Below are 12,756 nucleotides of genomic sequence, written 5' to 3'. Positions count from 1 at the left end.
ACAATTCCTTAGAAGGGGGTGGGGGTGTGTGAGATTAACTAGGAAAAAAAAAAATATACGACTTGGAAGTGTTAAAAAAGATAGCAGGTCTAGGTCCATTTGAACAAAGGATTCCAATTCCTCATGCAATCGGGCAAAACTAATCATTCATAATTTTTTAATCAGCCTCCCTGTAGAACAAACTTGATTGGAAAATTAAATGTTGCACTTTTTTTTTATTTGATCATCAAATATTCAAATGTAGTCAAATTCTGTTGGATCTTTAGGTTAATGTATAGTGCACATATATGATACATTATAGAACTTTACTAGAATGTAATTCATTTTAGCTGAAATTTTGCCATGAGCTTCACCAGAAATCAATGATGTTTTCCAGTTCTAACAAAGTGCCTTGTCCTTTCATCTGCATCCACAAATGTCCCAAGGCTGAATGTATCATTTTCCACTCTGGATGCTTTTTATCCCCAGCAACAAACTCCCAAACCCTACTATCAACCTCGATGACACTACAACCGACCTCTTTTTTTGCCCCTTTTAGCCTCATCAATCCCTTCATTTCTTCTACATCTCTCCATCTTTTTTCAGCAGCGTATAAATTCCTCAAGATAACATAGTTCCCATCGTTCAACGGCTCCATTTTAATTGCTTTCTGTATTACTCTTTCGGCCCTTGCAACATCCTTAACATACCCACATGCGAATAGGAAAGAACTCAGTATTATCCCATTAGCCTCATAAGGCATGCTTTCAATCAACTTCTCAGCTTCCTCCAAACACCCTGCCCTCCCTAAAAGATCTACCATACAACCATAGTGCTCAATACTTGGAATAAGCCTGAGTTCCTCCATTGCTTTAAACCATCTCTTCCCTTCCTCTACTAAACCACCATGGTTACAAGCAGACAAAACGCCAACCATGGTTATCTCATTTGGCTCAAATCCTCTATTCTTCATCTCGAGAAATACTTTCAATGCTTCTTTGGCACACCCATTGACTGCTAACCCATTTATCAAAGCATTCCAAGTAGCCGTTTCTCTTACTGGCATATTATCAAAAACTCTTCTTGCTTTTGTAATTTCGCCACATTTAGCATACATATCTACCAGTGCAGTGCAAACATTTGTTGCTTTGTCAAGTTTCTTCCTTTGGACAAACCGGTGAATCCAATCACCCAAATCCAGAGCACCCAAGTCAGCTACAGCCGGAAGAACACTGACAATGGTAACAATATCTGGTTCAAATAATGTTTTAGATTGCATTTCATGAAACAGATTCAGTGCTTCATGGGGGTGTTTATTTTGGCAAAACCCACCAATCATCGCATTCCAAGAAAACAAATTCTTCTCAGGCATAGCATCAAATAAGAACCTAGCAGAATTAAGATCACCATTATTAGAATACCCATCAATCATACTAGTCCAAGACACCACATTCCTCTCTGGCATCATCTCAAACAAATTCATTGCAGAATTCATATCTCCTCGTTTGACATAAGCATCAATCATCACATTATATGCTGCCGAGTCCTGCTCAGGCATCCGATCAAAAAGTTCAGTTGCATTTTCCATATCTCCACTCCTTGCATACCCACAGATTAGAGCCGTCCAAGACACCGAACTTCTTTCAGTCATTTCATCAAACATGCTTCTTGCACAAACCATCTTCCCAAGTTTTGCATACATATCAACCAACGAGGTTGATACATACAGATTTAATCCATACCCAATTTTAATTACATGATTATGTACCTCTTGACCTTCCCAATAGGCCAAACTTAGACCACAAGACTTTGCCAATGTTGAAAAAGTGTAGTTATCTGGTGTGAAACCAGTGTCCCTCCTCAAAGTTCGATATAAAGTAATAGATTTGACGAATTGACGCATATTCACATGAGCTTTTATCATGGTGTTGCAAAGATAAGTGTCATCTCTATGAGGTATGTGATCGAACACGCGGCGGGCATAGTGGATTCCGGCGAGTGGGTGACTTGCGACGGCAGCAATTGAAGAGCAGGTAGTGATGAATTTGGTGAGGAGGTTAACGTTGGTTTCGAGAGCGTTTCGGAGCATGAAAGCATGGATTCGGAGGACAGAGGCTCTCGTGTTCCTCTGTTGGAGGAGAGAGAGGCATTTTCTCTCTCTTGGACTCCAAAGAGAGTTCTGTTCCATCGTTGTCATTGAATGAAATTCCGTTGCTTTCTCTCTCTACCCTTCATTTTCTTCTGTAGGAAAAGGAGTTTGCTTCTTTGTATTTCAATGGCCGTTTAGTTAGTTACATTAGATTGTTGGAAGGGCTAAATTTGTAATACTGGAAAATTCAACCTAAAAAGTAATTATTAAAAGGTGGAGTGAGCTTTCATTGATGCCCACCATTCTCTTTTTTCCCTATGCCCCAAAAGGAAGGAAAGCAATAAAATATACTTTTACATTTTTACCCTTCATAGAACCATTGCCTACACAATTGTCAAATGTATGATAATATATATATATATAAAATAAATAAAAAATAAAAACGTTTTGTGATGCTTGATCCAATGATTTAGAATTAGGGTTTTGTTACTTTTTGTTTCCTTAGGTCCTTGGATTAGTTTATAGCTAGAAATAGGATTGGCTGGACTTCTTAACGTAAGTCTATCATAAATTTGAGAGAAAAAGAATAGAGACATACTTAACATTTGACATTATTTTACACAAAGTAATTACTTAGATTTGAACTTCGAGGATTCTTTTAATAGGAAGAGGACAATGAGACGAAAAGAAAAAAAATTGCATTCAGTGAATTAATTGACCGGTGAGAAAAGCATACCTATCCAGAGAACTCTTCAAAGCAATTGATTATTTTACACAAAGTAATTACTTAGAATTGAACTTGTATCCTCGCAATTATCAACCAAGTTTTTAATAATTGCAACAAGTGAACTTCAAAATGGTAGTTGTCTACAACTCAGGGTTGCAGAGGACCCTTGCGATTTGTGTCATTGGATGTTTTGGTTCACCCATGTCCGACATGAGCTGGCAATTTGATCCTCAGTCATGTCTGAGGTGCAGACTCTGCTTGAGATAATATTGCAGAAGTGTTGTCATATTTAGCAACATTCTGAATTGTCCATAAAACATAGCTCAGAACAAAATCTTCATGGTCTAAAAATCTGAATCTGAAACCGTGATTGTTTAGCGTTGAGTACTAATGTTACACCATATAATTGTATGGCAAAAAGAAGAGGATGAGAGGGGCAGCATTCAAACTAGCAAACCAGGACACTGAAGAGACTAATTTCGTACTTGCAAAACACGTGCTTATATATTAAGATATAGAATAAATAACCATTGTGAATTCTCAAGTCCAAGTAAAACCATCTAAAATTGGGAAGTACTAAGAAAGACATTTAGAGGGGACAAAAGGAGAAAAACTGAGAATAAAAAGAGTCAGAAAATCAATCAGACAGTATAATGCTGGTTCATGGCATCGATATCTAAACCCCTCAGCTTTGCAAAAGACTCCACCTTGCCTTTAAGAGTGTGAAGCTCCAGTCAGAAAATCACTCAGACGGTATAATGCTGGTTCATGGCATCGATATCTAAACCTCTCAGCTTTGCAAAAGACTCCACCTTGCCTTTAAGAGTATGAAGCTCCCTCAGCCTGCAACATTGGCGAAAAAGGAAGAAGAAGAAGAAGAACAATGTTCAGAAGAAGCATAGAACACAACGGCACTGAGGTTTAAAATGATAAGATGTAACCAGTTTGTGATACAGTGAACCCATAAAATGCATATTCCACATGTTTCCTCAGAGTAGTCTTAAAATTCCAAAGATTCGTTTAGAGTGTAAAAAAGCATTTAGGAGTAACTTTTCCGTAAAGCCAGTTCCAATTTACATGGTGATTCCTAACAAAAGCACAAATATGTTTGAAATCATGTATATATGCATCATGTGAACAGTGTTGTGTCTCGCAGGACTTACCTTGCAATCTCTGCACGCCTTTTAGCTTCTTCTGCCATAAGATTAATGTCCCTAAAAGTGCTACGCTCAGAAAACATCTTTGACTCAACAGACCGGAGGCCATTGATGGTCCGCTGCTCAGCAGCCCATGCAGCCTCACGCTTTTCCCTTCCGAAGTCCTTTTGGGTGGTGAATGCAGTCTGGTGAAATAAATACAAAAGGAATTGCTGTAAGTAAGCGATCCTAAAGTGAAAAATCAGAATTGAGGGAGTAATTACAGTTGAGAAAACTTTGTGATTAATTTGATTTAGAAGGAATGGTAACATTTTGAAATTTTAATAATTCAAAATATTCTGTCACAATGTCATCAAAGGTAAAGTTCTGTTTCACTCACTCGTTTATCAACCACCAGACCCCAGGCTCTTCCACTAAGTGCATACCGAACAGCAAACTTTATAGGATCAAGTAGCAAGTAAGTCAGTATATTGTACAACCAAATAACACCTGTCCAGCCCCAGCCTATCTTTCGAATTTCAGCAAGTTTCCAGGTTAAAGTGGCAGATATCACAGTTGCAATCTGCAAAGATGAGCATTATGGTTATAAATGTAAGAAAGAAAGAAAAAAACAAAAACGAAAGTAAAATGATATAAGAGATGGTAGCTAAAATTTTGGAGGTGGGCAGAAATAGGCATCCACACAAGCACACAATTGGATAAGAGAAAACAGTGATAGCTACATTTCTTGGTGTTGTGAACAAAAATCTCGTCCTTTGCAATGAAAATGTTTGGTATAAATGTCATGAACTGTGAAGTCATAAGGGTGTAGAATGACTAATGAGGAAGAAATGAAAATTAGTGAAATACGTGGAAATGTATAATGAACAAATAATCCTAGAGCAACAATTTTTATGTTGGACTAGGCACCATACTCCTGTACGTATGCATGTAAACTTCAGTATTTTATCCAAATAATTTTTTATTTTTTATTTTTGGGTTGAAGTGGTACAAAGGCAGGCAATAAACCTGTACTTAATATTCTAAGAGCTATAAATTTAGTGTGTGTATATATATATATACTGATTGAATAATAAAAGACTATTTATGACTGATTTGGAAATTATATTAAATTTCAAAATTTTGAGTTTTGAATATAATGTCTGGGGAAATGTACACTATTGCCTCACTCAATTGTATAGACATGTATAGGCGTGGCATCTAATTGAAAAATATGGGATAAACTTGGGTTCATACAATGAATATGGATAGACTACTTTAGTAATCCTCAACCTCTGATGTTTTAATTGATTCCAATATAACTTCTCTTAATAATCTATCGAAATAACACAAAAATGATGATTCAGTGAAATACATTACCAATTGAGCAAGGATGAAGGCTGTTACGAGCAGAAGACCAGGTCGTTCTGTGAAAGACCAGCCCCTAGAGCGAGTCACAAATATTAGTGCCTGGCTGATGGTGCTGACTTGAAGATAAACAGCAGATGCCATCTTTTCTTTTAGTTCTTTTTTCTCATCATCAGTATGATAATGGTGCTGGTTGAAGTTCCTTACACCAAAAACATTCTGTAAAAAAGAAGTTATATATCAGAAATATAGAAAGTAAACCTTTTTTATCAAGAAATGTCTTCTAAAGTGCATGCGTTAAAAAAAATTGTCTATAAGTGCAAGTGAAAAAAAAAAAGAAATTAGGCAAATATTGCCCATAATTGTATACATATGATATGTATAATATAATTCATCCAATCAAGTTGTTCAGATTTCCAGAGAGGTAAAGTACACTAATCCCAATTTTCAGAATTGCACGCATGTGTACCACAAATGCAACACATGCATGGAAATCACCTTCTTCCCATCTTTCCAAAATCCCACCTTGACATGTATCCAAGGAGATCACTTTAATGCAGCTTGACTTGTACAAAATCAGCAGGATTATAAATTTATAATGTATGATGCATTACATAAGGTAGATTGCTATTTATTTACCTTGAAAAAGTTAGTTTCATATGCTGCCCAGAAGAATATTACAGTCATTAAAGCCATATAACTTCCAAGAACAATCCCGGTTGCAAAAATTTCACTGAGCTTCCAACTGTCAGGAACGGGAGAAGGTCTAACTCTGTCTTTGGATATTGTCATGATAGTACCTGGAGGCAAGCTCTTCAGTCAGATAAGAAGCAAGAAGAAGAATATAACAAACACAAGTATAAAATGTCACCAAAAGAGAGCCATACAAAATGCTAGGAGTCAAGAACTAGTATGACTAACCATCATTAAGAACGGCAATGACAAGAACCATAAAAGGAGGGAAGTCAAATTTCCAGAATACAGTCAGCAACATAAAACCAAGCTGTCATATAAAAACCAGGTCTCAATTAGACAAAGACTGATTGAAGGAGTTTTTTCTTTTTTAAACAAGCTCAGTTTCAACTAACTTACCACAATACGTATAGTGATAGACACAGCATATATCTGGAGAAAAAAACATAAAGACTTTTTAGAAATTATTGTTGGTTCATCATAACTACTCAGGTTTCTACAAGTACTAATTTAATCATAATTAATTAGATTACCGTGTAGTTTTTCATTCTCTGAAAGATTGCACGGCTTGTTAAGACAGCGCTAATGATTACACTCAACCCAGGTTCTGTTAGAACTATATCAGAAGCACTACGAGCAGCATCTGTAGCATCAGCCACAGCAATTCCTATGTCAGCTTTCTTTAAAGCAGGGGCATCATTTACTCCATCACCAGTCATTCCACAGATGTGCTTTCTAGCTTGTAGTCTCCTTACAATCTCATACTTATGTTCTGCATGTGAAAATGATTTCAGAATTTGGAAATAGATATCACATAAACAGGTACAAATTATAAACACCAGATATACCAGGAAAAACACCGGCAAAACCATCAGCTTTCTCAATGAGTTCATCAATTGGTAGAGCGGCAATTGTCCCATCCTTATTATCACCAAGCAAAGCTGAAGAGGGGTACATATTTGTCCCCATCCCAAGCCGTCGTCCTGTTTCTTTACCAATTGCCAGTTGGTCACCTGCAAAGGTTTTCAGTAATGAATTCACAAAGTGGATGCATGGGTACAATCGTGCTCATATCAAATGGCAATTCTTGTAAGACACTTCCCATTAGACTAATTCTCTTCAAATTTTATAAACTCCATGATATGGACGAAACTATATATATGAATTGAGATGCTAGAATATAGAGCAGATACCATCACTATTGGCATTGGGACATCAGTTACAAAACAGGATATTCATGTAGTTGATCCTCATTTAGAATACAAATGAATCAAAAACACTAACATCCATAAATTATTTGGCATTTGATCTCCGAGAGACAGGTCTATGTACTTGTATCCTTTTCTGGTAGTATTTTTTTTGCCCTTAATGTGCGTGCATGTTACAGAGGAAAGTTAAATTTCATCATGAATTATTTTCTCAGCGTTCAGAATAAAATATATAAAAATGGGGAATTCTACACTAAAATAGTTGTCATTAATTCACCAAAAAAAAAAAAAAAAAAAAATGGTTCCTGAAAATACAACAATGAGCTGTCCTAGTGCCATGATAAAGATCAATTTTCTTTCTGGTGCTTACATATAAACTTATGAAGTAAGCATGATGAATTCAACAAAGCAGTTGATTTTCCAATTCTTATATTATTTTTTTAGTTATATCATGCCTTTATACTACAAGTTGGCCAAATCACTAAAATTCAGAGTGAGGCTAGGACAGTGTGGATGATATGATTGATGACACTGTAGACTTCCAGACATTACTTATTTCTAGCTTGTAATGTTTCAAAGTGATATGCCATACAAAATGCATTAGCTTATTACTTCTGAGGACAAAAAAGGTGTCACTGATGTACATGAGATAGCTTGTGAATGCTAAAAGAAAGAACAAGGCAATAACAGTGACACGCACCTGTTATCATCTTAACACTCACACCAAGATCTAAGGCTCTCCTAATTGTTTCAGCACTGTCATGACGAGGAGGGTCAAAAAGAGGGAGAAGGCCAACAAACTCCCAGGGGCCGCCAGGACTTTCTTTGGTACCAGCAGGTACTTCCTACAAAATAGAACAGGAAAATAATAATAATAATAATAACTCCACTTGTTCAGTAAAAGAAAAAATATGCATGAGACAATGAAGTGTATAAAAGATTAGTTACCTGACGGGCAACTCCTAGGGATCGAAGCCCACGTTCTGCGAATTTATCAATTATTGAATGCACCCTCCCTTCAATTTCTGATTTGTTATGTGCTAGGTTGAGGATCTACAGAGCATCAGTGCAAAAGGCTTATAAACTCCGGATTCAATTTTGTGGTTAACTAGTAGTTCTAAGATTTTCAATTTAGATATTCTACCTGCTCTGGTGCACCTTTGCTCACTCTATGCATTTTCCCAGCTTTATCTATGTACGTAAGCGCTGTCCTTTTGTCAGTTGGATTGAATGGAAGGAAATGAATTTCTGTAATTCCAGCTCGTGCCTATCAAGAATAAAAAAAGAAAAAGAAAAGAAAAGAATGTTACTGGAGTCCCAATTAAATTTCACAATAAGAATTAAGGTGATCAACAACTACAAAAATTAATCTAACAGTGATCCTGTAATTAGAATTCAACAGGCACACATATAAATCAAGATATGGCATTGCAGCAATTCTTTTTCCTATAATTGCAATTATGGTGTAAACTTCCGCAATTTTCTGCAGATAGCAGCACACCAAATGGGCAAGAACTAAAACCTTGACATCCACATTGAATGGAATCAGGAAAATATTTTGTAGCTTACAATTGCTGTTTAGGGATAGCATCCATGATCTATAATGACAAATGGCCTACACCTAAATATGCTCAAGGAAAATTGAATACCTCCTTTGGATCTGCCAACATTGAAACAATTGCTGTGTCAATAGCATCTTGATTCTCTAATCTTGATGCTCTTGCAGCCATTAGTACAACCATATCCTTGTCAATGCCTTTGGCAAAAACCTGCAACATCATGGGTGACATTAGAATTGACCTGAAGTTACAATAGGAAGATCAATCAGATGGCATCAAGAAATATACATGAACTTTTCCACCTATCTTGAGAGGGGAAAGGTGGTTAGATCAACGATGATCATATTTATTTCTCCCACTAAAACATGCCATAGTCCATTTTTTACCAAGATGATAGGTAGCGGAAAATTTGCTTACACATTGACCAAACTTGAATTAAGAAGTGTGTGTAACTCTCTACCTTAAAATGTGTATATCCTGGATAGAAACCTACACGAGTCACATAGGACATACTTCTTGTGCAATGCAAAATCTGTTCAGAAATGCCTAAGAGAGCAGTTTAAAACTTCAAAAAGCTAATTACTATAGTGTGACGCCTTCTGATGCAGATTAAAGAAATATAGATGAATCGAAAGAGTAACCTCAATCATATTTTTGTCCACAGTAAGCTTGTTAAGTGTCAGTGTGCCTGTTTTATCACTGCATAGTACATCCATGCCAGCCATTTCCTCAATGGCAGTCATTCTCTTTGTTATAGCACCCTGCAAAAGCAAAAAGGGGCCCATTATCCAATTAATTTCACTTTCGCGTACCTTCAAATCCATTAACAGATATGAGACTAACTGAATTTAATTTCTTCAAACTCGCTGAAAATTTTCAAATCAATATTTATGGACTCTGAGATTTCACAAACCTGCTGAGATAATCGGTGTGACCCGATGGCCATGGTAACAGAAAGAACAGTTGGCATCGCAATGGGGATCCCACCAATGAGTAGGACAAGAAGGTTATCAATACCAACACGATATTTCCTCCCATGAATCCCGTATATCACAACAATTTCAATCAACATTCCAACAGCAATGGAACAGATGCAGAAGTTTCCAATTGATGTTAAAACCTGTAGCCATGCATCACACAGTTACTACTCATCAAGAAAATTAGGAGTGAAAACTTTATTGTTAACTATCCACCTATATGTGAAGTTAATAAAATCACAGTGACATCATTTAAACTAATAATGATGTAGATAGAGAAGGTCCAGAAAGAAACCTTTTGGAAATGCCCAACATGTGTGGTATTTTCCACTAGATGAGCCGCTTTCCCAAAGAAAGTGTGAACACCGGTTGCAATAACTACTGCTTCGATTTCACCTTGCTTACATGTTGAACCTGAGTATACTCCCTCACCAGGGTGCTTGGTAACTGGGAGTGATTCTCCAGTAAGAGCAGACTGCAAATGATGATGAAAAATGTTAGATCCACAATAATAAATTAATAGTACTGTCTTTTCATAGTGGTAAAAATGTAACAAACAGTGAAAAGAATAGCTGGTTTCTGTACAAAAATAATTGAATGCAACTCCCACGCAATTTGATCTCAAGTAAGATACCTAGCTGGACTAATCAGTTATAAAATAATTTACCTACAATATCTACTAGTTATAAGCAAAATTTCTAGCCAGGTATACAATTAAATATCACTTTCAGATGCACATTAAAAGCATTCAAATCATTCACACTTGCAGTTTTAAAATCTTAAATATGTAAGGGAACCAATCCATTTCTCCGCTAGCTTAAATTCATGCAGTCACAATCATAAATTGGTTCTTCCTTATAAGGGACTCTAAATTCCATAATCAGATAGAAATCCTTTGACATTTTCAATTAGCAAAAACATTCCTACTGAACTCACGTGGATCAGTGGCGTATCTTCATAACCACATTTACACGCTTTCATGACTTAAATGCTCACATAATTGTTCTGAGTTGAAAGCAGGTCCCAGTTGGTTTTGAATCATAAATTACTGCACTTTTGTGATCAGAATTTTATCACCTTGAAGGTGGAGTCATTAGAGAGTGAGGTGAAGACAAGTGAGAAGGATGAATTTTCGTGTGAATCAGAAAGGGGGCTTTCAAGGAGAAGTGTTGCCAATGAGAGAAACATCTCTCAACTCGAGCTCAACTCAGGCTCCCTGGCCCCTCAATGCAATCTTATTTGATTCAAAAATCCTGAACTGAGATGTGAAACTTCAGATCAGTTGAACAACCTCTATGTCATTGAAATTGAATTTATCGGATGTAGAATTACTTTCTACCGTTTTTTACAACATATGATTTGTGAGTTTTACTCGTCAACCAACCCATGGAAAGTGCTAATCAAGCAATACCCATTCAGAATTCATGATCCAGAGCCAAGCTGCACAAAGCTCTGGTTTTAAAACTGACTGATGAGCAGAAAAATCTAACTCTATGTGTATTTATAAAATGATTACTCATAATCTATAGTGAATTAAAAACCTGATCAATCTTTAGCGGATCTCCTTCTAAAAGACGTGCATCAGCAGGAATAATGTCTCCAAGTTTGATACTAATTATGTCACCAGGAACCAACACTGCAGCATCTTCCTCGCTCCATTTTCCATTTCGCAATACCTGGCAGGTATCATTAAACAGTCCAAAAAAAAAAAAAAAGGGTGGCAACAAGAGATTATGTTCTATAATGAATAAAATAGTAATAATTAATAAGATATATCTGCAATGTTATTTTTTGTGAACTGATCTGGAGAGAGAGACCTTGGCTTTTGGAGCCAACCGCGCCATAAGAGCAGCAGCCGCATTGCCAGCGTTGTTTTCCTCTATAAAACTGATGGTAGAATTGATCATGAGTAAGATCAAGATGCCAGCAAAGTCATGATAGTCTGGTTTCTTTTTCTGCACAAGACAGGGTTTGTCAACATTAAGCATTCCCAAAATTTCTTAACTTTATAAGCAATCAAACTCTGAATTTTATAAGCATTGAATTAATGGCATGTAAATTCAGTTTTATCCAATTCCACATTTTACATAAAAATACCTCAAGGACTTTAGTTATGAAGTTCCACTGCTCTTAATGAAATGATACATGAAATAAAAATACAAAGTATATGGATTTACCCCTCCTTGTGTAAGAGCAATGGCCATGATAGCTGCTGCTTCCATGACCCATGACAGAGGGTTCCACATAAAGCCCAAAAATTTTAATATTTTACTTTCCTGTGGAAGATAGAACAGACGAACAATGAATCGAGGAGTGAAAAAGTACAAACAGAACATCATAGACAAGATAAGAAGTGGCACAGAGAATGATGTTCACTAACCTTTTTTTCTTCAAGTTTATTGTATCCGAACAATTGCAACCGTTCCTGAATGCCATCAGAGCTCAAACCTTCTCTTGTGCATTTAAGATGTTCAAACACTTCTTCAAGGGGTAAGTTCTCCTGCATGAAGCAAATTCCATTTCATCAAAAAGGTATAGAGCCTAAAAAGAGAATGCATAAATAAAAATTTCGTATTCTTTAAGTTCATGTTTATTATTTTATTTCCATCTCCCCTTCTTTCTTTCTTCTTTCTTTGGGGACCAATTGGCACATTTCATTACAAATTTTAAAAAAACAACTCATCGTAACTTCTTTATCATTTTTTTTGGGGTAAAACCAGAATTTTTTTATGTTGTATAATAAAGTCATATCCATTTGTGGAACTTGTAGATCTAACGTTGCAGTCAATTACACTTTCTAATTCTCATAGTTATAATAGTGATCAAGAAAGAATTCACAAGAAATATAGGAGCAATATGTGGATAAAGCATATAGACAACATTATTAAAACTAAACAACAAAACTCAATTATATTTTGTGTTTTATTGAAACCACATTTACAAGCATAATAGTAGTAAGCACATACCAGATCAACAGCTTCCTTAATAACAGCATCAAGGGCAATCGACTTCTCGTCCAT

At 36.2% G+C, this 12,756-nt stretch overlaps 2 protein-coding genes across 2 annotated transcripts; both read right to left on the bottom strand.

Annotated features, from left to right (window-relative positions):
- Nucleotides 1-193: 193 nt before the first annotated feature.
- Nucleotides 194-2,299, bottom strand: LOC132276447 (pentatricopeptide repeat-containing protein At2g44880). The gene has a single exon (XM_059777872.1). The coding sequence runs from the start codon at nt 2,174-2,176 to the stop codon at nt 350-352; it is 1,827 nt and encodes a 608-aa protein (XP_059633855.1). The 5' UTR covers nt 2,177-2,299; the 3' UTR covers nt 194-349.
- A 1,001-nt stretch (nt 2,300-3,300) lies between these two features.
- LOC132278261 (plasma membrane ATPase 1-like) lies at nt 3,301-12,756 on the bottom strand. The gene is made up of 21 exons (XM_059780063.1): nt 12,703-12,756; nt 12,117-12,236; nt 11,914-12,012; nt 11,554-11,691; nt 11,278-11,412; nt 10,032-10,211; nt 9,673-9,879; nt 9,401-9,520; nt 8,850-8,969; nt 8,345-8,467; nt 8,149-8,253; nt 7,901-8,045; nt 6,841-7,005; nt 6,526-6,764; nt 6,392-6,424; nt 6,221-6,302; nt 5,939-6,099; nt 5,312-5,518; nt 4,332-4,514; nt 3,959-4,137; nt 3,301-3,638 (listed from the first exon to the last, which is right to left on the bottom strand). The coding sequence occupies exons 1-21, from the start codon at nt 12,754-12,756 to the stop codon at nt 3,542-3,544; spliced, it is 2,892 nt and encodes a 963-aa protein (XP_059636046.1). The 3' UTR covers nt 3,301-3,541.

The sequence above is a fragment of the Cornus florida genome, unplaced genomic scaffold, assembly GCF_030987335.1.
Source record: "Cornus florida cultivar Cherokee Brave unplaced genomic scaffold, ASM3098733v1 CherokeeBrave_3.0.0_Hap2_Chr10, whole genome shotgun sequence".
NCBI classification, from domain to species: Eukaryota; Viridiplantae; Streptophyta; class Magnoliopsida; order Cornales; family Cornaceae; genus Cornus; species Cornus florida.
The sequence above is the reverse complement of the archived record's forward strand: the minus strand, read 5'-3'. Positions and strand labels throughout refer to the sequence as shown.

What these genes read in the sequence shown, in the direction of transcription:
- LOC132276447 (XM_059777872.1), bottom strand. Translation starts at nt 2,176, where the DNA reads ATGACAACGATGGAACAGAACTCTCTTTGGAGTCCAAGAGAGAGAAAA.
- LOC132278261 (XM_059780063.1), bottom strand. Translation starts at nt 12,756, where the DNA reads ATGGACGAGAAGTCGATTGCCCTTGATGCTGTTATTAAGGAAGCTGTT. An exon ending in TTAAGGAAGCTGTTGATCTG is followed by an intron (nt 12,237 to 12,702) that starts GTATGTGCTTAC and finishes TGCTTCATGCAG; the next exon opens with GAGAACTTACCCCTTGAAGA. An exon ending in GAGTGTTAAGATGATAACAG is followed by an intron (nt 7,006 to 7,900) that starts GTGCGTGTCACT and finishes AAACCTTTGCAG; the next exon opens with GTGACCAACTGGCAATTGGT.